Source organism: Dunckerocampus dactyliophorus, chromosome 18 (genome assembly GCF_027744805.1).
Source record: "Dunckerocampus dactyliophorus isolate RoL2022-P2 chromosome 18, RoL_Ddac_1.1, whole genome shotgun sequence".
NCBI classification, from domain to species: Eukaryota; Metazoa; Chordata; class Actinopteri; order Syngnathiformes; family Syngnathidae; genus Dunckerocampus; species Dunckerocampus dactyliophorus.
This window is the reverse complement of record NC_072836.1, coordinates 16,375,001-16,400,734: the sequence shown is the minus strand read 5'-3', so window position 1 is coordinate 16,400,734 and position 25,734 is coordinate 16,375,001. Positions and strand designations below refer to the sequence as shown.

The 25,734-nt window shown below is 41.8% G+C and overlaps 3 protein-coding genes across 5 annotated transcripts in view; all 3 read left to right on the top strand.

The window, feature by feature from the left end:
* Positions 1-8,949, top strand: LOC129171518 (phosphoinositide 3-kinase regulatory subunit 5-like). The gene is made up of 19 exons (XM_054760236.1): positions 1-72; positions 187-357; positions 459-582; positions 1,509-1,609; positions 1,693-1,761; positions 1,851-1,989; positions 2,059-2,128; positions 2,206-2,383; positions 2,454-2,622; positions 3,311-3,379; positions 3,450-4,150; positions 4,272-4,394; positions 5,401-5,532; positions 5,687-5,780; positions 5,853-5,929; positions 6,009-6,102; positions 7,712-7,800; positions 7,889-8,007; positions 8,150-8,949. Exons 3-19 carry the CDS (start codon positions 480-482, stop codon positions 8,295-8,297), a joined length of 2,475 nt encoding a protein of 824 aa, XP_054616211.1. The 5' UTR covers positions 1-72; positions 187-357; positions 459-479; the 3' UTR covers positions 8,298-8,949.
* Positions 8,950-10,008: 1,059 nt separating this feature from the next.
* Positions 10,009-14,848, top strand: mfsd6l (major facilitator superfamily domain containing 6-like). The gene is made up of 2 exons (XM_054759699.1): positions 10,009-10,154; positions 12,272-14,848. Exon 2 carries the CDS (start codon positions 12,316-12,318, stop codon positions 13,975-13,977), a length of 1,662 nt encoding a protein of 553 aa, XP_054615674.1. The 5' UTR covers positions 10,009-10,154; positions 12,272-12,315; the 3' UTR covers positions 13,978-14,848.
* Positions 14,849-15,692: 844 nt separating this feature from the next.
* zgc:171844 (uncharacterized protein LOC100151763 homolog) overlaps positions 15,693-25,734 on the top strand; it is an 11,146-nt gene continuing 1,104 nt past the window's right edge. The window contains exons 1-4 of one of the 3 annotated variants that reach the window (XM_054760783.1): positions 15,693-15,883; positions 18,459-18,576; positions 21,720-21,793; positions 23,188-23,302. In XM_054760783.1, coding sequence (XP_054616758.1) covers positions 15,859-15,883; positions 18,459-18,576; positions 21,720-21,793; positions 23,188-23,302 — 332 coding nt within the window. In that variant the 5' untranslated portion in view covers positions 15,693-15,858. Of the gene's footprint in view, positions 15,884-18,210; positions 18,282-18,455; positions 18,577-21,719; positions 21,794-23,187; positions 23,303-25,734 lie in introns of those variants that run through there. The other 2 variants (XM_054760782.1, XM_054760785.1) reach the window with 2 other exon arrangements.

Below are 25,734 nucleotides of genomic sequence, written 5' to 3'. Positions count from 1 at the left end.
CACAAGTCTAAACTGACTGCACGGCCACAGAATCAATAAGTCACACAATCTGTAATAAGATAATTCCAGAAAGTATGTGTCAATGTAAAGTTTGCATTTGCTTTGTTATTATTATGTGTTACAATAAGACAAATAGGTATCAAATAGGAAGCTGTTCTTTTCAGAGTCATTTCCGTTTTCTTTTAGAGAAGTCAACGGTCAGCTGCTAATTTCTTGAATGACAAAGTTGAAGTTGTGGCTTATCTTCTTGGCCAGCCCACTTGATCCGGCTGCGAGTCACTGGTGTGTGTCGGAAGTGGAAGGCTGCATTGTGTACACTGGGCGCTTGGGGGTTGTTTTTGCATCTGCTCGTTTCAAGTGAGTCTTTTATTATTTCAACTGAATTGTCTCCAAAAATCCTAATGCTGCTAATCACGAGAGTCAACAATAAGAGACTGCTTCTTTTTTTGTTTTTTTAGTTGTTGTCAGTGCTTCTGCAGATGATGGAGCAGAACACATGCACGGAAGATCGTATCCAGCACGTCCTTGAACGCTGCCTGTGTGACCTTGGATTTAACACTCCTGACAAGCAACTCTGGAACGGTACGGGGCACCTGCTTTTTATGTGTACGTAGTAAAAATTGCAGCATTTGGAAATGCTGAACTATGCAAAATAATTACAGAAAAAACATTCAACCATGTCAGCATCTTTCTAATATGAAAAACCCATTTTGCCATTTGGGAGATGCGGTAAAATGGAGGGAAAGAATGATCGTTGGGCAATAATTAACAGTGTGGAATTAATTAATCGCACTTAATTCATCCTATCTTGAAGCAACTGAGCCAAATAAGGTGCATTTCATTGCAACCCACAGTGGAAGGCAAAAATAATTGTTTCCTTATTATATTTTTAAATAGCAGGATTTTCTGCCATTTAAAACCAATATAAAAATAACAATCAATGAATTAATATTTTTTTTTACATTATTGATTGAGAAAATTGTGTTTTAATAACACAACGTATTGTACTGTAACTCTACATACAGTATATGCAAACCAAGGCAAAATCCATCCATTCATCCATTTTCTATGCCGCTTGTCCTCGGGGTCGCGGGGGTATGCTGGAGCCTATCCCAGCTGACTTCAGGCGAGAGGTGGGACTGGTTGCCAGGCAGTCGCAGGGCACATATAGACAAACAACCATTCACACTCACATTCATACCTATGGACAATTTAGTCGCAGATTAACCTAACATGCATGTTTTTGGAATGTGGGAGGAAAACCGAAGTACCCGGAAAAAACCCACGCATGCCCGGGGAAAACATGCAAACTCCACACAGAGATGACCAAGGCAAAATTCACAATGTAAACCAAAAAAATCAGCTAATCGGGGTGTTCGCTAACCAAGGTTCCACTGTACATGGATACGGAGGGCAGACAAAAACAATCAACATGTTTACTGCCTGTCATTCGGGGCAAACCCAAAAAGAGGAATAAGTGCGTTGTGTGCTGTCGTCTGTTTGACTAGCCGGGCTGTGCATGAACCGCTGGTGTTTGGAGGAACTAGTGATGAGAGATTCCCACAACTTCCTCTTCCTCCTGCAGACAATTCTGAAGAAAACAAAGGAGGTGAAAACATTAACACGACCGTTTTCCATCTCGCTCAGCACGATATGAGGAAAGGCTCTTTTTTAATTCAGGTCTTTTTGCAGGCACTGGTGCAATGTCAGTATGAACTGGTGGTGCCTCTTACGCTTCTGTTTTCTTCAGCTCTTCTAAAAGTGAGTGACTCAGGGTGTACACCAAAGTCAACTGGGCTCCCTGGTGACCCTGACTGAATGAATGAATGAACATCTTCTTTGTCTTACAGACTCCTTACCTGGCCCCAGGCTGTGATGTTTTGCAGGAAGCCTACCTGCTATTCTGCCATTTCCTGTCCTGGCCAGATCCTTACTGTACCGCCTGCTTACACCTGCTGAAAATCATTCGTAATGAGCTCCGGGCACCAGGTAACAATGTATACATAATGATGCCATATGGAGAAAGAATTCCAAACAAATTATCTACTTGTGTTTTAGGTATAACGTTTCAAAGACTGGTGAAGACAGAAAATGGTATTTCCAGTGAGAAGCAATGTTCTCAAACTATGTGAGCTCAACCTGACATGAATATTGACTATGTATCTTTACAATGATTAGATAGTTGCTCGCTCGTGTCTTTGTTAGGATGGTGCTTCTAGTGAGCCCGCATGAAGATATTCCTCCTGAAGTCCAGTCTGTCTCCAAGCAGCTGAGTGTGAGCCATCAGTCCAAGAGAGACATCACAATCACGCTCATCCTGCACAGCTTTCAGGCCACTCTGGGCACCAGCATCGACCTGCAGAGGCTCTGTGACACCCTGCAGGTGACAAGATATCTTCTAGTTTAACAGGATATTTTCAGGATATTTATTCGTAAAACAAGCCTTCCTGTAGACAAAGCAGCCCGAGGAGCTGGAGCAGCTGTTGGAGACAGTAACTCGCTGCATGGACACAGCAGCCTCCACAGAAGATCTCAGCACTGCCAGACAGAGTCTTGTACAAAGTATAGAGCACCTCAAAGAAAAACTTATTCCTACAGCTGGAGATGACTGCTTGGAAAGAGGTATGTAAAAGGGTACGAATCCAAGTGCAGTAATTCATTCCGGACACCCAAGAATGTTAACAAAAAGCACTTTTATATAGTTATACATGCAGAAAACAAACAAAAAGCATATAAATGACAAACAAAAGAGATAAATGACCATTTAACGTCACTTTTACCTTGAGTAAAAGCCTTTCTTGACAAATACGACAAGCAGCGAGGGAGCAGGAGAAGCGATATCCACACCGATGACACCTGAACACATCGTTCTACGAGTTATTTCTTGAATTCAGTAATGTTTCCCAACCAGCAAAATGCAACCAAATGGAGAGCAGTGAAGCATACAAGCGTGCCCCTTCCTCTCCCCTGCTCAGTGTGGACACAGAGACGTTGCCGCACATCTTGACCACTGACTTTTACCTTTTAACAGAAAAAAATTGGCTCCCAACGACACAAGCCGGCTCTTGTCATTCATTCATTTCAAAGAGTCTATTCGTTCTCGACTGACACATCACTAATTCACACTCACATTCACACCTATGGACAATTTAGAGTCTCCAATGAACCCAACATGCGTGTTTTGGGACTGTGAAACCAGACTGCAGTGTTGATTCAATGAAAAACTGAAATTTCCAGCATGGCTATATGTTTGCTGGTGTTTCAAGAACGATCTCATACGTCAATATCAGAATCTGTTCTGTCTCATTAGGGTTTGCGGAGACTTTCATGCTGCCCTTTCCCAAATGTCACACCAGCTACTGGGAAAACGACAACTTCGGTGATTAATTCACTTTCAACAGTTCAAACCAAACATTATTTGAGATTTAACAGCGCTCTTCATATTCCAGATTTTCTCAATGATATTCTCGCAAGAGAATGTGACCTGGATTTACAGGGACTCCAAACAGATGAGGATGAAACCCATGTGGAGGATGACGTTATAGAGAGAAACAGAACAGCACATTTGGACTTTGAAAACCTTCGCATCTCCACAGAATCCATCTCCTCCAGCCAGGCTTCCCTCTCCAGCTGCTGTATGAGAAGTGACACAGAGGACACAAAGGAAGGACAAAAGTGTCCGTCAAAGCTTAGAAAAAAGCCCAAGAAGAAGTCCAAAAGCCTCATCGGCATTGAGCACTTCTCCTTCTTTTTCAAGAATCCACGCAATCTTGGGACGCAGCTCAAACAAGCTCAGTCCCACCAAAATCATCTGCATGAATCCACTCTGTCCTATCTTCTCACGAGGAAAGATCCGCTCTCGCCCCAGAAACATCTTTGCATCCGCAGGAGACCCATCCTGAGCAGCAGTGAAACGGATGCATCACAGGTTTCTACCCTGGTGCGAGTGCTGGTCTTTGGTCGGGACCGAGAGGCTGGACGACTGGCGAGGGCTTACAGCAACCTACAGCAAAAAGAGGCTAAATGTCCCAGACTCACCAGGGTCTGCAAGTTGCAGTTTTATTTTATTCCCACCAAAAGGATATTCACAGGAAACCCAAGAGAAAAACACGCGTCCACTGAAATAGGACATTCAACTCAAGTTGCTGTGGTGAGAGCACCTGTTTCATTTCAACGTCTTATTCCTTGGGGAAAGCTCCACAATAGCTACACTTTGGTAATGACATTGATCACAGTTTGATCCAGTTCAGATTGTTACTTCCTGTTGGCAGTCTAATGATATTTCCCAAGAGGACATCACGACTGATGTGGCCCAGATGTTGGGAATGATGGATCCCTGGTATGATCGCAGCGTCCACAGTCTGCTCAGTCTGTCCTCTGATGTCCTTTGTCAGGTAGTCACACTGGCACCATCAACACACACACAATGCTCAGCCCGAGTCTTTGCACAATACGTTAGAGGTAGGTTAAGTTCTGAGACCATCAGCAAATGGATAAAAAACGTGAGTAAGTGATATGCCCATAAAAATGGCACACAAAAACCACCTGCTAGCTTGATGTTGAAGTTCTCCTCCAGATTTCTTATTCTTTTGCATGTTTGTCACACTTAAATGTTTCAGATCATGACATTTTTTTAATTTTAGTCAAAGACAACACAACTGAACACAAAATGCAATTTTTAAATTAAGCTTTTTATTATTAAGGGAGAAAAAAAATCCAATCCTAAATGGCCCTGTGTAAAAAAGTGATTTCCCCCGAAACCTAATAACTAATAACTAATAACTAATAACTCGTAACAGTTTCGTGGTTGACTTACAAATGTGCATATTTAAGCAATGTTTTAGGTATTCATGGCCTAAATTAAGCATTTTCAGGCATAAAAATGGCAAAATGAACAAAAATACAAATATGAGGCATTCGGAAGACCCATTCAAAGATGTAATATCCGTCGTATTCTATGCTGTTTCACTAGGTGTCATTGTTAATGACCATTTAACGTCCATTTAACCATTTAACCATTGTTAATGTGTTAAAGTACACTGTCTAAAAAACTTTGCCAACGCTAATGTGTGAGTCTGTTATGTCTAATTTATGTTAAATATGTCTTATTTCCTGTTATTATGTCCAAAATATTGGGTAATATGAATGTAAAGGTGACTATTGGGGTGTTATTTCATGTCTAGAGGGCTCTAATAATGTTAAAAACTGTATTTAGAAGGTCATAAACAGGTTTTCTATAAGTAATAAGGAATCCTATAAATAAGGAATCCTACTTTGTGGAAATCACGGTCAGGTCTGGAACCAATTAACTGTGATAAACGAGGGATTTCATCAAATTCAGTTCAGTTCTGTGAATTCTTTTGGCATATATGTGTATTGTATGTGTTTCCTGTGGTGCAGCCCGCATATAAGGAAGGAAGTGTTTCAGAGAGCAGTGGCAGAGTGGAGCATCTTCCCCTACTGGCCGACTTGGTTCTTTACTACTGCAGACATGCAGAACAGCCGGTTCTGGTGCAGCTCTACCGGGCCGAGGTCAGTGGAAAATGACACACACATACAGGAAGTGGGGATGAAAGGATGTGGGCCGGCTGCTAGTTTATTTCAAAGGTGTTTGTGCAACCTGGGCTCAAGCCACCGATCCCTACTAAATGAATGTTGCTTATCTAATTTCATTTCCACTGCACAGTTGACTCTGGCTGGTGGAGAGCAGAAAAGTGAAGTGTTTATTCACTCCTTGGAGCTCGGACACACGGCGGCGGCAAGAGCCGTCAAGGCTATGGGTGAGTCACACCATGACAGACAGGAGCCGACAAGCACACCCACGTGTGTCTAATGTTTCATTCTTGTTGCAGGTGCTGCAGGCAAGAGGTTTGGAATTGATCAAGAGAGCGTGGCAGTTCCGTTAACACTTAGTGTTGCTTATAATGAGGTGTTGAATCTGCTTAAATAGCCACAGTGATTTGAATATTGACTTGCCATTTTCAACCTGCCGCCATACGCCATTACAGGTGGCCTGCAGTGGGAGGAGTAAGTGGGCGCAGGTGGAGATGATTTGCACATCCATCAATATTCACAAAGACTCCAGGAAAGCTGAGTATTTAGGTGTGCTTAGTCTATTTTATCGATTAGATTTTTACACAAAAAACTCATATATTTACATTTTGTTAATTGTGTGACAAAAAACTGACTCGCTCAGTAACTGGTGGGCAAGGTTATGCGTCCCCTAATTCAGGGGTGTCCAAAGTGCGGCCTGGGGGCCATTTTTTAACATTTTTATTGGGCCCTCTGCACTTTTTAGACACAAAATAAGCAGAAAAAAATAGAAAACTAGAACAAAAAGGCATAATTTAATAAGAAAAAATTTGATCTTCATAGTGAGCCTAATAATTAGTACTAACACAAAGCTTTGTCTTAAAAATATTAATTTAAATTATATACAATTTTATTTGAGCCTTTTTACTAAATAAAAAAATATCAAACTGGTCCCCGCATCCTTTGATTTTTCAGTATGCCGCCCTCGGTGCTTTAAGCTATCATCGTCAAATTAAGAAAAAAAAAAAGTTGACAAATAATTTTTTTGTTTTGTTTTTAAATGCAGAAATACATTCTTAAATATCTTAATGTGTAGTGATTCTATTATATATAAGAGTTTCACTTCTATTGAAATCAATAAACTTTTCAAAGATATTCTTATTTATTGAGATACACCTGTATACCGTAATCCCTCGTTTATCAGTCGGTTAATTGGTGCCAGACTCGACCGTGATGTGTGAATTTTCGCAAAGTACAATTCTTTATTTATAAGTCAAATATTTTTGTAGTGCAAACAAATCCTGTTTATGACCTGCTAAATATTTTTTGTACATTATTGAAGCCCCCTAGACATGAAATAACACCCCTATAGTCACCTTTACACTCATATTACCCAATCAAGTAGACATAATAAGAGAAAATAAACCATATTAGACAGAAATAAGACATAATATTGACTCACACATTAGCTTACGACCTGTTCTGGGCGGTACTTTCTGTGGTGGCTATTGTCTCATCAATGTAACATTACTGACACCTAGTGATCAGCATAGAGTACTACATATCATCACAACGTCTTTGAATGCGTCTTCTGAATGCCTATTTGTATTTTAGATAATTGAGCCATTTTTATGCTTGAAATAAGCGTAATGTAGGCAAAAAATATATGAAATCAGTTGAAATATGTACAGTATATTTTTTGGCTATATTCAACCATGAGATAGCATTACAGGGCCGCACGGTGGCCGAGTGGTTAGCATGTTGGCCACACAGTCAGGAGATGGGGAAGATCTTGGTTCAAATCTCCGTTGGGCACCTCTGTGTGGAGTTTGCATGTTCTCCCCATGCGTGTGTGGGTTTTCTTGCATGTTAGGTTAATTGGCGACTCCATAGGTATGAATGTGAGTGTGAATGGTTGTTTGTCTATATGTGCCCTGTGATTGGCTGCCGACCAGTCCAGGGTGTACCCTGCCTCTCGCACAAAGTCAACATACCTGCGACCCTAGTGATGATAAGCGGCATAGAAAACGAATGGATGGATGGAAATAGCGATACATTAATATGTTTTTGAAAAACTGCGATAGAGTGAACCGGCTAAATATGAAGCTCAAAGTGGCGAGGGATTATTATATATATAGTATACGTATATTAAATGATATTTAAATGTAATACGATCCAGGGTCAAGAAGTGAAAGCTTATGGCTGTCGGTGACTGAAGTGGTGAAAAAGCAGTGCCCCAAGTCTAAAAAGAGTAACAGCCAGCTGAAGGTTTGTCTTTGAAAGCATACATACTATAACCTCACACAAGTCCACCTCAATGCTTACGCTTCCCTTTTACTGTACATCTCCCTGGTAGTATTTTTCCATGACGGAGGTGAAGGTCAACAGAGTTGAGGTGAGCAGCGGGAAGGATTCACCAACCTTTGCTGTGTGTCTGGATCAAGACGAGAGGAAGTTCCTGCAGAGTGTCACGAGGTACAGCCTAAAAAAGCCAAACTGAACGTTATCCACCAATTGCCTCAGCTTGTCAAAAAGAGACATATACAAGGACGGACAGGTATTTCTAATCTACATTTAAATAGGATGTTTTCATCATAAATATGTTGTGTTTCTGTAGGCTTGAAGTGTCTTTATGCTGTAAGCCGGGCAGCTGTTCAGACTGGAAGTCTTACAAGCCGTCACCAGGCCAAGTCCAGCCTCTGCACCCGTCTTACTGCTCTCTGCTCTGCCTTCCTATCATCTCCTTTTCTGCCTCGTATCCCTGACAACACGTTGACTTCACTGGATCAACAGGGTTCTGAAACTTAATGACTTGGAAAAACACAGATAAAAATATGGCCAGTATTGACGGTGCTGGCCCAAAGTTTGAACACACTTGCTCATTCTATGACAACTTTTTGACTCGCGGACCACATTGGGTTAAAAAATCTATATATAGACGTTCATCAAACAGAACGACATACTTGCTCACGGTGCAAAAAATCAAAAACACACATAAATCAACTACTACTACTATGTGGGTGATAAACAACAACTAAGAGGTCAACATAACCCGTAACTGTTATTTCCAAATGCCCGCAAGGCATGCTGGGTAGTCCAGTAGCAACAACAATATGAACTATGAACAATGAAACATTGGACATCAAGAGTATGTTAACTCCTCCTTGTTTACCTCTCTGACGACCTCCTCAACATATTTTGTAATCAAGCAAAAATCCGACAAACACAGCAAAATGTTGGGCGAAAGAGCACCACAGGCTACCCAGCATGCCTTGCGGCAGGAATATATGGGTGTTTTTTTTTTTTTGCATGGGTATTGTGCATGGATATGTATTTGTATACCCACATGGTGCAGTAGGTAGGTTACTTTGTGCGTCGTGTGTGTTGACGTGTTGTTTGGATCGCTTTTTTTTTTTTGTACAAGCCACAGGTTGCATCTGACTACGTTGGCGACTCAAGCGTGCGACAATAGCACTCCAAGTCATGTTGCCGGCTACAGTTTCGATATTAAAGGTTGGGAAAAAAAAGGAATTGGGAAATGCCCGGTGGGCCGGATTAAGACGCTTAGCAGGCCTGATGTGGCCCGCGGGCCGCAGTTTGCTCACTCGTGTGCTATAACATCTAAAATGATTGTATGTTTTTCTTTTCCATGTTGTAAAATGTTCAACACACGCTTTGTGTGAGCATTTAGAAAAATCAACAAGATTTCTATTGTTCTTAACATGCACCTCATAGATTACAATGCTCGTGTATTTTTAAGTGTTCCATTTAAAAGCTTTCAAGCTTGCTATGTTCTCAAAATATATATATATATACATATATATATATATATATATATAAAACATATAAATAACGTACATGTAAAATAAGCTATTTATTTTCCTGAAACGGCATTATGTTTTACACAATTTGTCACACTTTTGCAATAAAATGAAATCTTGTCTGTGTATTCATATATATTTTTAAGAAGTTCAGCTCAAAGATAGACACGTACTTCCGTATTTTAACATGGACATGCAATGTTGCAGTGCATGTAGAGTGTTATATTTCCTCAGTCGTCTTAGTAACAGCAATTTCCAAATTTGAGTCTTGGTGCACAGCAAGTCACGATGACATATTTTTCATTGTGGTTCCCATGATGTAATTATGAGCTCTAAGCTTGATTAAAATGACCAATTTTAGCTGGCTTTTTGAACATTGCTAGAAATCACACATATTCAGGAGTTTGATTTTGTTTATTGGCAGTAACGGTGTGCATATTAATTCACACATTAAGCCAGCGCTTTATGTCATTTTACACCTATTTTCAACTAAATCTGTTTTCAAAATCTATTATTTTCCATTATTGTTACTTTATTGTTTCTTCAAAACAATAAAATGGCCAATTGCTTTTTGGTTGTCTTGACTTGTGCTGTGCACAGAGGCACCCACGTCCCTAGGGGGCGCTGCAGTCGTACAATGTTCGCAAGGTGGAGTCGAGCAAGTTTTTTTTCTTTCTTTTTTTATCCACAATGTAACAGGTGACATGGGCGTTGATGACTGGTTTTAGTAATGCTGAGCTTCCTGGTGGAAAATATACATTATATGCAATATAAGGCATCTGGCTGAAAGGAGATCCAAAGGTAATTAAAAATTTAGTATTTTCTTTGTCATTTTACAAAGGAAATAAATGATTATGTGAGCCACGTCTTGATAGCGAACTGGTGCATCCAGCATGACAGGTGTTTGTGACATTTTGACTTGAGCTACACTTTAAATCGGCATTCTAAACGCTCGTGTCCATTACATCAGAACTCACTTTTTAACTTGCACTAAGTAAATAAAAGTCGTTATAGTCATAATAGTCTGAATAAAAGTACATTTTGTTAACACGTCTTAGCTGGTGTCTTAACTGGTGGGCCAGGTTATGCGTCCGCTAATTCAGGGGTGTCCAAAGTGAGGGCCGGGGGCCATTTGCGGCACACAGCTTGTTTCTGCTATTGCTAAGCATAAAATTAACCACTGGCATTACACTGCACCCTGTTTGTCTGCCAAGGCATGTCATTTGAAAGCTTATTTCACTACAGTTTGAAAAAGTTCTAACTACAGGCTCCATAAACACGAATGTTAAGATAGTGATAAAAAACACTGACATGTTGCATGGTTGATCGGTGAGATTTTGTCTTCATAAGGAACTCTTACGCAGCGGATTACAGGAAATGGTGGGCTGTGCGCCAACGATGCGTCAACGTTTTTTTTTATGTCTTTTATCTTCTAAACAATTGTGACGAAACGCTCTTCAAAGATAACATGCCTTGCCAGGAAGCCATGTTCTTTAGCTGTGTTCGACTCTGATCTAGATTTCAAATTTCAAATTCAATCTCATGTCTAATCCAGATGGCTCAAGACAGTTATACATACTGTATACTTTGGGCATGACTACTAGGTGTTTTGCCAAAAAATGCAAATTTATTATTAGTGAGATTTATTATGAGATATTAGACTAGTTTGCTTTGTCTCGCCTATAACACAAAGCTAAGATGTGTATATCATATCTTAGCAGATAGTGACCCAGATTGGTTTTAAAGCACAAAATGTATTATTTTTACGGTACGTGGCCTTTGCCTGCTTCTTAAATTAATACAAAAATGAATTCCTCTTCAAAAGAAAGTAGTACGACGTTTGTTTTGTAACTGCATTCTCTTTTTTTTTTGGTTTTGTTTTGATGCTTCAGTTGTGTACGGTGTTTGTGTTTAGCTTTAAATGTAAATGTTGTAACATCCATTCATCGTCTATGCCGCTTATCACTCGGGTCGTGGGTATGCTAGTTGACTTCGGGCGAGAGGCGGGGGTACAGGCGACTGGTTGCCAGCCAGTCGCAGGGCACACGTAGACAAACAACCATTCACACTCACATTCATACCTATGGACAATTTAGAGTCACCAGTTAACCTAACATGCATGTTTTTGCAATGTGGGAGGAAACCGGAGTACCCGCAGAAAACCCACGCATGCACGGGGAGAACATGCAAACTCCACACGGAGGTGACCAACGGAGATTCGAGCCCGGATCTTCTCGATCTCCTGACTCTGTGGCCAACATGCTAACTACTAGGCCACCGTGCGGACCATGTTGTAACATACAAAAGCAAATAATATGAGGCAAAATAATACACTGTAATTCTCTGGAAAGCTTGTTTTCAGATTTAGTTAATGTATTTTTAGCAGGAGGGTTCGCTCCACCCAGTCGCTGTTGTTGCATCCCTGGGCAAGAGACTTCACCCACCTTGCTGCCCACACTCGTGTATGAATGTCAATGAATGTTTGGTTTGAAATGTTGGAGAGGCCACAGGTGCAAATTGGCAGCCACGTTTCCGTCAGACTACCCCAGGGCAGCTGTGCATACAGATGTAGATTACCACCACCAGTGTGTAACAGAGGAGTGAATGAATAATGGGTTCATTTCATTGTGAAGCGCTTTGGGTGCCTTGAAAAGTGCTATAAAATTGAATCCATTATTATTACTATTTTTGATTTACTATGAAATTTAAATTACTACACTATTACAATGTCAAAATTATGTCAATATGACTCAGATTAGTGCACAAATGTTGGATTATAGTGGCCACATTTTCATTGGCTGTACTAAAAGTGGCCTGCGATAATATGTTCATGTGAGACAGTACTGAGAGACAGCTTTTTTAGCCTTTGTATTCATCTACTTGTCTTCCTCACACATATCTCTGTGTGTGTGCTTTAGTTGCTCCATGTGAAGCCCATCTGGAGACACCCAGGAAGTCAGCCATGACACCGACCAAGCAAATAAACATCCAACGGGCCCTCACTCTGACCGGCGCCTTCAACTTCCTGTACTCCTGTGCCAAATCCTGCCTGCTCCCCTTCCTGACGCTGTACTTCCGTCAGCTGGGCCTCACCCCTGAGATGACGGGCATCATCATGGGCACGAAGCACCTCATATCGCTTGTGTGGTGCCCCCTGGCCAGCCTGATGGCCAATTTCTACAACAAGAGGCGAGCGGTGGTAAACGGTTCTCTGGCGTGTTCAGCGGCTGTCGCTCTGGTTCTGCTTCTTTTCCCGCCTATAGATCTGCATGCAAATATCAGCCTGTGCAATGCGTCGAATCCAAGAAGTGCTCCAACATCCATGGAATCCCAACCGCAAATCAATTCACCTACCGTCTGCCAGCCTGTGGTCACCGTTCCTGCAAATACCTCACAGCTCCCTCAAAACAGTACAGCAGAGTCAAAGACCAGCAGCTCTGCTGTGCTTCACACAACGACCCTCACCTTGGGGAGGAATAAGAGATCTGAAATCAAACTGGAGCAGGAGCAACATATAGAAGAACTTGAATTCCTGGGCAGCCTGAAGGTGATGGACACACAACACCAACTCTTCTTCCTCGTACTTATCGCCGTGTCTGTATGGGAGCTTGTGGCAGCCCCGCTGCAGTGGACAGCAGATGATGGCCTGTATGACTATCTTGACTTTGCCGACGCGTCCGACCACTACAGTGGCACTGGAGTGTGGCGTTTAGTCGGGGCTGCGTGCGGTGTCGGAGGAGCGGGGCTGCTGGTCAGCCAGTTAAACTGTTTCATCTTTGGGCAAACATCCAGGAGTGCTGTGCATTTCTTATGCTACGCCGGCTTGTCCGTGCTGGCCTTGCCGATCGCATCCTTCCTCCCTATCTACGTGAACAAGCAGCAAGCCAGGGCGAACCGGCTGCTCAAGGCTGTGCAGCTGGTGCGCGGCTCCCAGCGGGCTCTGCTTTGTGCAGTCACTGCCCTGCTGGTGGGAATGGCGCTCGCTACCGTGGACAACTTCCTGTTGTGGCACATGCAGGATCACAACAGCACGGAGCTGCACATGGGAGTGTGCCTCGGCATTGCATGCCTCTCACAGGCCGCCTTCCCTCTGCTGGCTGCACGGCTGTCCAGACTGCTCATCTCAGACAGGGTACTTACGCTGGCGACAACTACTCTTGCATTACAGTTTTTCTATTACTCCTTCCTCTGGGGGGCATGGGCTGTGCTACCCGCTCAGCTTTTCAGCTGTTTGAGCTGTGGAGCCTTCTGGTGGGCTGTGAGGGTGCAGGGAGACAATGTTGCCACGCCAGGAACAGAGAGGAGCGTAAAGAGGGTCTACGATGCACTCATATTCGACTTGGGAAGGGCAATGGGAAGCTTCGCTGGAGGGTTTGTGGTCCACTCTTGTGGGCTGGCATGGCTTTTCAGGGCGGTGGCCATGGTTCTGATGGTGTGGTGCGTGTGCTTGCCTCTGCTCCAGTGGAACGCCCCCCGCCAGCAAAGGATCAACTATTCTCGCCTTTTGACAGCAGATACAAGCGAGGCCAGTGACTCTGAATCGGAGCAAGAGAGAGACTGGTTGAATAAAGCTATGCAAGACAACGGCCGAAATAACAACTATGGAAGGAGGCCAAACTACTAAACTCCACAGTGGGACCACAGCAAAAGAAAACAATCATTTAGTCACAACCTGCTTGGCTTTCTGTTACAGACAAAACACTCTTTATTATGCTGTCCTCACCAAAAAGTCATTAAATCACCAATTATATTTCTACCCTAATCATACCTACTAATCTATTTTCAGTCTTGCCATTTTCACTCTCTCGATTTGAGCGTTATTTAATGGAGTGGAGGCATCAGCTGTTGGGATGAATCATCACTAAGCCCCCTGACGGGCATAAATTTACACAGGTAGTCATTCATCCTCAAGCAAACAAGGGCAGGATTGTGTGAGGGTCGAGGAAGGCGGCTCAATTTGAAATCCTCTCACTGAAAAGTAAATACAAGACGTGTGCACAAGGTAGGTTAAACAATGGTGCTTCTCCACACCCTAGTCTCTTTAACTACTGGTTAGGTCGCCATAAAATGGTAATACAGTACATTACTCTCCAAGACGCCCGTAAAAATGTCTGTTTGCTATTGCGTCCATAAGCTCCTGTGCATAACGCCAATTTGCTTAAGGAAGTGCTCATTACAGCCTGCATAAAACAACAGGTGTTCACGGGCTATCGAAATACACACTTCCACCCGAAAATACATGCAAAACTTAACCCGTAAGGCATACCTTACGGGTTAAGTAGCTTTGTGAGGAAAGTGTGGACTTGAGCTTTCAGGCATGCCTTGCGGGTTGTAGATTATTATAAAATAGTAGTGTTTTGCATGTTTATTAGCTATTTTGATACCCACGTAGTTTGTCTGGTGCATTTATATCATGTGTTTCACATGTGTGCACCGGCATCTGGTTTGATGAACTCCTGTTGGTTTATGCTTTGTGGTTGTTTTCACACAAATAAAAAAAGAGTAATTTAAAAAGCATAGTTATGTATACCAGGTTTTAAATCATTTTTACTGCCCTTTATTGAGTCAAACCATTTTACCACCAAACAAAAATGTTTGCTTTCCATCCATCCATCCATTTTCTATGCAGCTTCTCCTCATTAGGGTCGCGGGGGTATGCTGGAGCCTATCCCAGCTGACTTCGGTGCCTACTGCCATTTTATGGATCATTTTCCGTGAGAAACCTGATGATCTGTTACGGCACACGTCTGTGAAGTGGTTAGGAATCACTTGTTTGAAATGTCTGTACAGGATTTGTATTGAACAGCGAACCAGCATGTTCAATTAATTGGTGTCAAATAGGTTATATATTTGTTGTGTGACTCTAGCAGTCCATTAAGTAAGTGAACAGTGCTCTCCAAGGGTAGGGTACCAGCCACACAGTGCTTGCAAACAGATGTAGACCCCACTCGCCGAACATCTGGCCAGACCCCCCAAGGGCTTCTCGCTGCATTAATTCAAGTCATCCCGATTGTTGTTTACGGCAAAACTCAGTCAGGCAGTTCTGAGAGCCAGCTCCATTGTTGCAACTCCGCTCGAGCTCAGTTGGCTGTAAGAACAGCAGGTGTCTCGCCTTTTTCCAATCCTGTGTTCCACGATAAGGGTGGTGCTTTAAATGCCTTTCATGTTGACACAATTATATATTTATATTTCGTTCATTCACATCAAAATAGCCATGCTAATTACACTCTGAGGCAAAGCGTCACTAAATGATGTCGCTGCACTGTCATAGCATGTGTGAGTCGATAGGTGGCGCCTCTGAGCGGTGGTCCTCGCACATTCATCAGCGTTGGCTTGGGATCAGCATCCACTCGCAGCTCTCCCTGAATTCTCATGAAACAGCACGTTTACCCTTATTTGGAGATATATTTTTAGACCGCTTTTGACAGTTTAAAAAAAGGGATTATTTCTGATGGAACAATAGACAAAATCTTCTCAACAATACGACTCTTTGGACCAGGTGCAAATGGATGGAGCGAGGGAGACAGCAGGTGAGTTAAGTGGCCACTTGTGTGCGTGTTTTTGCGCGATGCGGTGAAGGGAAATGTGTTACATATGGAAACATAACCCAATATCACCTCATGCAGAGCCACAATTGTACATCTGCATCAGGGGGTCCGTAATTGCTTGTTTCTGTATGCATCTTAAGGCAGAATGCACTATTTTATTCTTACTATTAAGCCCAAAAGTTTCATTTTTCTACACCGTAACCTCTTTTATCGCGGTTTCCAGACTCAAAAATAACCATGGGACGGGCAACCAACAGATAACCCAAAACACCAAGCATTCATAGTTTGGGGAAACCAACATGTATGTGTGTGAATCTCTCTAAACAGGCTACGGGTTTTAACATGCAGCCCTCGAGACGTGACACCCGTGTACTCAGGCTTACATTCGTACTACCCAATAGTACGTATAATCACTAGAAAATACGCAATGTAAGGCATAACATGTCAACACTGGGATCACATTATCCCTGAGTACTATTTTTTAGTAAAAAAGCTATACATATATTTAAAGACAAATCTTTATGTTGGTGTGAAGATTTCAGCTTTTTCTAGTTACATCATGTCTTTTTGCGTTTCCATTTTTGCTGTTTTTATTTCTGCCGGAAATGCCCCAGGAGCGAACTTTGAATGCCCATGGTTTACGTGTATCAACTGGAATAGGCAAAATGTTAGCCAACAGCGGAATTTGTCTTCTGACTATGCATCCCGCCACCTGCTATTTACTCACACACACTGAATTTGTTATACATTTTCTTTTGAATACAATGTACACGCATGTCTGACTTTTAAGAGTGTCTTGAGGGCCCCAAGCTGACATTTTCTATCCAGATAATATGCAGGCATTTGTGCGGTGAGGTAAATATCCACTGCCAGTCACCAGTGCAAACCTGCCTGTGTGGGTGAACATAATTAAATGTGACAGGGTGCGCAAATGACACCACAACAAAGGTTGCAGACCGGTGATTGATTTAAGTGAAATGACAGAAACCGGAGGAGCAATTTCAGATTGCCTTCCCATGCTGATGTTTAACAAATGAGTTGGCATTTACTGTACAGATGAATGAAGTTGTGGAATCATCATATGGATGTTTTGGTGGGATGGCAGCTGTGCATTCACAGTGAGCCAAGAGTGTGATGTCCTTTCAGCCAAGCACAGGTAATTAAAAGTAAATCTAAGCTTTACTGTGTGTGACTCATCGCTACTGGTGAGCAGCAGGAGGCGGGGGTCGTTGGAGGGACCGGTGCACTTTATTCACAGAAATGCTGGGGTTCAATTAAACTGGTGAACCGAAAGCGGTGTTTATTTTGTCGTTAACAAGCAGAGTGACTCTTATTTTTAGATGCTCTGCTGTCATGAATCTCATGAACGGATCAATAAATGTCCTGGTTCGCTTAGAATTGGTATTTAAACAGTCCTCTTCATCATGCTGTTCAGGAATTGATCAACGGTTCCTCGTCATTGTCAGGCTTCAAACAGGAAGTTGTCAGAGGGAAGTGGCCACCGAGCTTAGGGCGTCATTAGTAGGTTGCAACAGAGAGACTGGAAGAATCACAGGAAAGCATATACGGCAGGGGTCCCCAACCACCGAGCCGTGGACCACCACGGAAAACTTCCAGAAGAAACGATTTTTTAAAAAATAGTTACATAAGGGTTGTCATGAGTTCACGAGACGAGACTATGCATGAGATTGGGTCTACAAGAGCGAGACGGGACGAGATTTTAACAATGAAAAATATAGGACAGTATATTGCAATCTGCTAATTTAATTTCTACCACGTTACGCTCTTCTGCACTCTGTGTGTATGTTACTGGCCCCGCCTCCACCCACCAAGACAAAGAGACTGTATGACTGAAGGTTTCAGGTTTCACTCCATTCATGCTGTTCTATGGAACAAACACGCCAAGATGCTGAAACCAATGCACAGAGTGAACCCTCTTCCAGCTCTTCCACTGGGAGGCGGTATATGAAAACAGACACACATGCACATGGCAATATATTATCGAGGTCATTTTTATTTATTGTGTGATTATTAATTTATTTACAACAGTCCTAGGCCTAGTTCCCACAATACAGGATTTTTTATGAACGAGAAATCTTGTCACATTTTAATCTCTCGATCTTGCGACCAGAGATCTTGTGGCACCCCTAGTAAATATCAATTTTGGCAATAAACGCTATTGTTTTATTGGAAAAATAATATACCGTTAGGAAGCCCATAGTGTTTGCATGTTTTTGTCGTTTTGTTTCATTAGGTTTCGCAGAACGTTTAGTCTCAGCGGTCCTTGAACGCACCATAGTTGTGTGCACTATATTTTTCCCGGTCTTCTTTCACGCCATCGTTATCGCCAAATGCTGGTGCTGAATGTGAATGCATGAAGGTGAGGTTTGATGACGTTTCACTGCAAACTTGACCGCATTTTCTTCAAGCTGATTTATTGGCGTTGTGATAATGTGCTATTGTTTTTTGCTGTTTCATCAATACAAAATATTTAAATATGAGTGTGCCACATGCATCTCAAAATCTCTGCAATGAAATTTTTGTTTATTTTCAGCAGAGGATGTCATCTCGATGGCTGATTCCTCATTCACGCTTGAGGACATTGAAGGGGAGCTGTTCAAAATTGAGAGAACGCGAAACATCCTCGTGCGTCGAGAATCCGAGCTGAGATACATGTAAGACAATATGTTTTACTTAAACTGGACTTTTTCACTTTTTGTTTTGGATATTTAAAAAAAAAGTGCATTCCTCAGCTACTGTGATTTTAGTAAGGAAGTGTAATGTTCTTGCTTTTCTGTTTGTTAGTAAAATGAAGTAAAATACAAATACAGCGGAGTGAAAAAGGTTTGCCCCTTCCTGATTTCTTTTTTTTTTCACGTTTGTCACACTTAAATGTTTCAGATCATCCAACAAACTGAAATATTAATCCATGACAACACGACTGAAGACAAAATGTAGTTTTTAAATGAAGGTTTTTATTATTAAGGGAGAAAAAAAATCCAAACCTACAGGCCATCCATCACCCACACACACCCCCACCCCCTTTTAAAACATAACTTACGTGAGACTAATTGAGATCTTTCAGTCTGGAAAAGGTTATAAAGCCATTTCTAAAGCTTTGGGACTCCAGCGAACCACAGCGAGAGCCATTATCCACAAATGGCAAAAACATGGAACAATGGTGAACCTTCCCAGGAGTGGCCGGCCAACCAAAATGACCCCAAGAGTGCAGCGACGACTCATCCAAGAGGTCACAAAAGACCCACAACAACATCCGTCAGTTAAGGTCAGTGTTCATGACTCCACCATAAGAAAGACACTGGGCAAAAACGGCCTTCCAAGACGAAAACCACTGCACAAAAAGAAAATTAAGGCTTGTCTTGGTCTTGATGATCCCCAAGACCTTTGGGAAAATACTTTGTGGTCTGTCGAGACAAAAGCTTTTTGGAAGGTGTGTGTCTCATTAGATCTGGAGGAAAAATAACACAGCATTTCAGGAAAAGAACATCAAACTAACAGTAAAATATGGTGGTGGTAGTGTGATGGTCTGGGGCTGTTTTGCTGCTTCAGGACCTGGAAGACTATCTGTGATAAACGGAACCATGAATTCCGCCGTCTACCAAGAATCTTGAAGGAGAACGTCCTGCGATCTGTCCCAGACCTCAAAATGAAACCAACTCAGGTTGTGCACTAGGACAATGATCCAAAACACACCAGCACCTCTGAATGGCTGAAGAAAAACAAAATGAAGACTTTGGAGTGGCCTAGTCAAAGTCCTGGCCTGAATCCTGTTGAGATGCTGTGGCATGAGCTTAAAGAGGCGCTTCATGCTGGAAAACCCTCCAATGTGGCTGAATTACAACAATCGTGCAAAGATTCCAACACAGCGCTGTAAGAGACTCATTGCAAGTTATAACAAACGCTTGATTGCAGTTGTTGCTGCTAAGGGTGGCCCAATCAGGGCAATCCCTTTTCCACACAGGGCCATGTCGTTTTGGATTTTTTTCCTCCCTTAATAATAAAAAGTTTCATTTATAAACTGCATCTTGTGTTTAGTTGTGTTGCCACTGACTAATATTTAAATTTCTTTGATCTGAAACATTTAAGTGTGGCAAACATGCAAAAAAATTAAGAACTCAGGAAGGGGGCAAACACTTTTTCACACCACCGTATGCCGCTGAAACACGGCGACACAGTTGCTTGGCCTCAAGCTCTCTCACAACAAGCCCAAAACTACAGGGAACGTCGGAATTTGCAAGCGACTTTACAAACACAAGCCCAAAACGACAAGAAGCTTGGGAATTTGCAAGCAGCTTTCCAAAAAACAAGCCCGAAGTCGCTTCTAATAGGTGAGTTTGGCAATGCTGCCCGAAATGCTTTGTTTATTTGTGAGACAAGGTCGACCAGAAAAGCCAAACTTTTACCCGCAATAAAAGGAGCATAAGCGCCATCTAGCATTTTGGGAGGCCCAAATGTTTATAATGTTATAACATGTTTATAAATGCATGTTTATAGATGATATATAAAGCATTGTAAGGTTTTTGCATTACTGTAGACAACACAAGTCGTCTTGATAGATGAAGTTCACACAGTATCCTACAATATACAGATGAATTTCTATTCCTATCGTTTTCTTTTACCAGCGTGGTGTGCGTGTGCATGTGCGCACGCCCACAACAAGTGATAAACACTGGAACCCACCGTCAGGGTCGGACAGTGAAATGAGATCTGATAGCGTCAGGTCGGTTTTCTCCACAGAGACAACCATGCCGCTCATTATTTCAGCTAATAAAGCGGCTGACCTCCACCATTCTCCCACCACAATGGAACAGCATTTTGACTCATTTTATGTGAAGGGACAGAGGAAATTGCTTCATTACCACAGTGCAAGAACCAGCTCTACATTTAATGGAAATGATATGGATCAGCTTTTTGACGTCAACACACTTGCCAGCATGCATTGCCACTCACATGTTTGTGTCTTTCTGTTTCGTGTTTTTTCCGCACTTTGTTCAGCATCCTTGCTGTGAGACACAAAAGTGAAAGTTATACACCCCTGATCCTTGTTAATCAGCTCAAAAATAGGTTTGGGTATGCTTGATGCCAGTGTTTCCAGGAGGCTGGTGGGAATGTTGCTCCAGGTGGTGAAGAAGGCTTCACGCAGGGCATCAACTGTCTGGAACTGATGTCTATTTTTGGAAACGTCCCGTGCCATCCATTCCCCACGACGTTGAAAGGGTTCAAAACCCTTCTCTTGCAGATGCTGCACCAGGAACAACTTTCATTTGGGCCCAGGATCTTCCTGTGTCTTGACGGACAGCCAGTGACATTTTTTGGGTCTACCCCTTGGCTTTTTTTTGTTCCATAAACCTCAGGATCTTTTAAGATGTTTCATTGCGTCCGATCTCAGCAGCAACAGCGTGCTGTGAGAGGCCTTGCTTATGCAGCTACGCAGTCCTACCGCGTTGAAAGAGAGAAAGCGTTTTTAACCTTTACCATGAAGCAAGAAAAATGACTTTTTTGCCCAGATTTGGGCTTTTAGAGGCTGTGGGCGGTCTTAAACCTTTGATCAGCTGATGAACAGCCTATTTCAGTTTGATGGTAGCTTGCAATAAATTGCTTACTCCAAAAAATGTTTGAGCTCACTCCATTTCTGAAGCTCGGCTTAGAGCCTCCTTAAGATCCAACAGTACAAAATGTCAATTCTTGCCATTTTTACCTGGTCTTAAAATTTTGACCAGTAGCGTAAGTACAGTTATTTTATGCTGACTAGATAGTTGAAGTTTACAATACTGTATTTTATGCTTTTTCCAAACAGGATGGATGACATCCAGCTGTGTAATGAAATTACAAGGCTGAAGCGGGAGCTGCAAAGTCTGGTCTCAATTCCAGGTAGATTTAAGCAGCAGGTGCCTTTTGTGAAAGGCTCAAAGGCAGGGGTGCCCAAACGTTTTGCGCTTTGATGTTGCTAGACAGTCAAACCTCGGTTTTCGAACACCTCAGTTTTCATAGAATTTGTTTTTTGAGGGTTTTTTTTGGCAAACTTTTGCCTGGGTTTTCGTGCAACATCCTGGCTGTCGTACAGCTAAGAAACCAGTCCCGTTTGTTCTGTGCTGTATCTTTCTGCGTACGGCTGCCCAAACAAAGCACCCTACGTGTTGGTGACTCACTGTCCGTGTTTTCTTTAATTTATTAAGTGCAACTGAAAAATAACCTACCATGGGGCCAAAAAAAAATGTGCATGTGCCAGCAATTTATTAAAGAAGGTGAGAAACATTATTGAACCCATCGCAAAGTACAAAGATGGCGTCCCCTCCCCTCCTCCCTTTCCAATCCTCAATCTTTGCCACCAATAAAGGTAAAACCTGTGTTCATTTATGTTTTTCATTTGTCATTTATACTTTCGCTTTGTTTTCTGCATGTGAAATGATGAATATTTTCTATCAAATGTATTTCGTGGGTGTCTGCAACAGATTATTTGGATTGACATTATTTTCTATGGGAAAAATTGCTTCGTTTTTTTACGTTTTGGTTTCCGTCTGACCTTTTGGAATGAATTAACAACGAAAATCGAGGTAAAACTGTATACTTTTTAATTTTGTTAAAAAAAATGTTATACATATTTGAAAAGAAAGTTTTGTGTTAGCATTATTTATTAGCATCAACGTTTCACTTATTTTTCTTTGCATTGTGCCTTCTTGCTCTATTTTTCCAATTTTTTACATTTTAATTTTATTATCAAAGCACATTAGTATAATATCCATTTATACTAATTATTCATGTTAAATTAATTTTATTTCTACAATGTGCCGCAGGCTAATAATGGCCCCAAGCCCCACTTTGGACCCCCCGGTCTAAGCGCGCACATGCAATGATTTATTTGTTCCGTCATTCAACAATTATCCCTGCAGGGACTGGATGGACTCGAAGTCAACTTAAAAATAACATTTCTTTTCAAGGATAACGCCTCTTTATTTTTTTATCATGGCAACCAACAATGATTTCTTTTTTTTCATGAAATGGAAATGACATCTAAAGCTGTAAAAAAAAAAAAAAAATGTTGCTGTGGCAACCAAAAAAGATCAGAACAGTGCTCGGTGTTAAGTTGACTATAAAACATAAATAACGTTGGTGAACTTTGGAATCATTCCATGACATTTTTGTACCCTCCTGCAATTTATGATATATTCCAAATTAAGATAAATGTGGCAACTTGTAGAACACAACTGCAGGTGTGTGTGTAGTGATCTGAGGTGTCTACGTTCTGTCATGTGACTGTGGAACAGACCAAGACAAGTCCAGGGAGGACAGGGAGAGGGAGGAGGAGCTGCTGCGGCAGATCAACAAACTGGTGGAGACCAGGGACTTCCTTGTTGATGATGTGGAGTTTGAGAGGCTCAGGTGAGATGATCAAATGATGGACAACTTGTGTGCCCTTGTGGACTGGACTGGACTGAGAAAAAACACACACGCATGGGTAGAACATTCAAAGTAAGATACAGTAATACCTCACCACTGCACGCTTCGAATTTTGAGGCTTCACTGTGTTGCGTTTTTTTTTTTTATATATTAATAAATCATCACTGTTTTGTGGTTGAATGCGGCCTATTAGAAGTTTTTTTTTAAATGCATATTTAAGCAAATTGTATGTATATTTTGCCTAAATTAAGCATTTCCAAGCATAAAAATGGCCAAATGAACGAAAATACAAATATAAGGAACATAAGGCATTCGGAAGACGCATTCAAAGTCTGGTCACTGGTCACTAGGTGTCAGTAACGTTACTGTCATGTTCTGTGAGACACACAAGCACCAGACTTGATCGCCGGAACAACAGGCGTTTATTGCACAATAATCTCGAATAAAAACACAGGCTACTGCCACGCAAAGCTGAAACTCAACTCTGAACCTCCGATGTCGTTTCCTGTTTGCCCGTCACTCAGCTCCCCTCGGGAACACATGTAAAGTAACATACAGTACACAAGCATGAGCCTTATTTATGTCTTAAATGGCTTTTTCACTCTTACCGTTTACTGTATTGGGCAATTTGAGTGTAAAGGTGATCATGGGGATGTTATTTCATGTCTAGAGGGCTCTAATAATGTTAAAAAGTGCTTTTAGAAGGTCCTAAAGAGGTTTTCTATGCTCTAACTACAAAAATATTCCATTTATAAGTAAGGAATTGTACATCGGGAACCAATTAACTGCGATAAATGAGGGATTACTCTATAAGGCATTCAGAAGACGCATTCAAAGATGTTGGGATGATATGTAGTATTCTACACTGGTCACTAGGTGTCACTAATGTTACACTCATGAGACTATAGCCACCACTGGGAGTACAGTACAGAACAGGAAGTAAAAAAAAAGACCAATAGCAATGAACTCTACCAATGCTAACATGTGTGAGTCTATATTATGTCTTATTTTCTGTTATTATGTCAACTATATTGTGTAAAGTGTCACGTCTTGTTCTTGGCATAGTGGCGATGACCCCAGTATGCAGAAAGCAGGCACTCGTTGCAGGAAAAACTTATCTTTAATGATGGCTGCAGCGCAGCGGCAGGAACTCGATAAAGAACACTTTGCAGTAGCGTGTCAGGCTTACACAGACACCGCCACAAACGAACGAACGAACGAAAACGAAATGCAACCACAAAGAAAGATGCACGCACCTGAACTAAATAGGACCACTCAAATTAGCAACAGGTGCAAGAGATAAAGAAAGCAAAGCAGGCGGACACAAACCAGGCAAAACAGGAAGTACTACCAAAATAAGAGCATAGAACAGGAACTAAGGCATAAAAGTGTAAACACACTAACCTGTCACGCAGGCTAACACATAGATCGTGACATAAAGGCGACTACAGGGGTGTTATTTCACACCTAGAAGGCTTTAAAAATGTATTTGGAAAGTTGTGAACAGGTTTTCTATGCTCAAACTACGAAAATATTCCATTTATATATATATATATATATATATATATAAGGAATCATCCTACTTCGCAGAAATTCACTTATCATGGTCTGGAACCAATTAACTGTGATAAACAAACAATTTACTCCTCAAAAGTTCCAAATGTCTTGAATATGTCATGTCTTTAATACTACGGAAAGCTACGGCCCAGGTCCTAAATGATACCTAGGTTAACTCGTAAATCGCTCACATTGTACACAGAACACAAAAAAAGCATATAAAACACAGGAACAAAACAATTAAATGCAAGAATTAAATGAAACAGTAATAAGCAGAGAGGAACTCCTCTTCCCCTCCCGTATCTTCTTGTAACAGCGCATGGAATCCATGACATTGCTAATGCTAACATTCATTAGCATTCAATAATCTTTGTCCTTAATGGTGGTCACAACAGTCGAGCGGCCAACATTGGTGGGTGTGTCAGCTTCCTCTGGGCTTTTTATGATGTTCATTTTCACTTCCACGGTGATGGCTTTCCTTTTCTTTAGCGCACTGCCTCTTAGGAGTGTTGGAGATGAAATTCCCTGCAATCTAATAGAGGTCTCAAGGACCACTCTGTTAAATAAACTTCACCTCCCCTTATGTGTTCGTTAAAAATCTAAAATTATGAGAAGGAATGAGACCGACACACCAATTGAGGGTACAGAATAGCTTCACATCACAGGATCCTGGGCTGAAAAATGTCTCCCCTAATGCCCTCCTGACCGAAAGGAGAGAGATCGCACAGCTTTTTATCGGGGTTTCTCCAGACGACTGACATTCCTGAACATTCCTTGCCAGTGCGTGTGTGGTAGTAACAGCTGGGAGTCGTGTTTTTCCTGACGTCGTAGTCTCACATCGGCATCTTTTTCTGTAC

Coding starts and splice junctions, on each gene's coding strand:
- LOC129171518 (XM_054760236.1), top strand. CDS start 480: ATGATGGAGCAGAACACATGCACGGAAGATCGTATCCAGCACGTCCTT. Junction 1,762..1,850: donor TTTCTTCAGCTCTTCTAAAA/GTGAGTGACTCA, acceptor TTTGTCTTACAG/ACTCCTTACCTGGCCCCAGG. Junction 3,380..3,449: donor CTGGGAAAACGACAACTTCG/GTGATTAATTCA, acceptor TTCATATTCCAG/ATTTTCTCAATGATATTCTC.
- mfsd6l (XM_054759699.1), top strand. CDS start 12,316: ATGACACCGACCAAGCAAATAAACATCCAACGGGCCCTCACTCTGACC.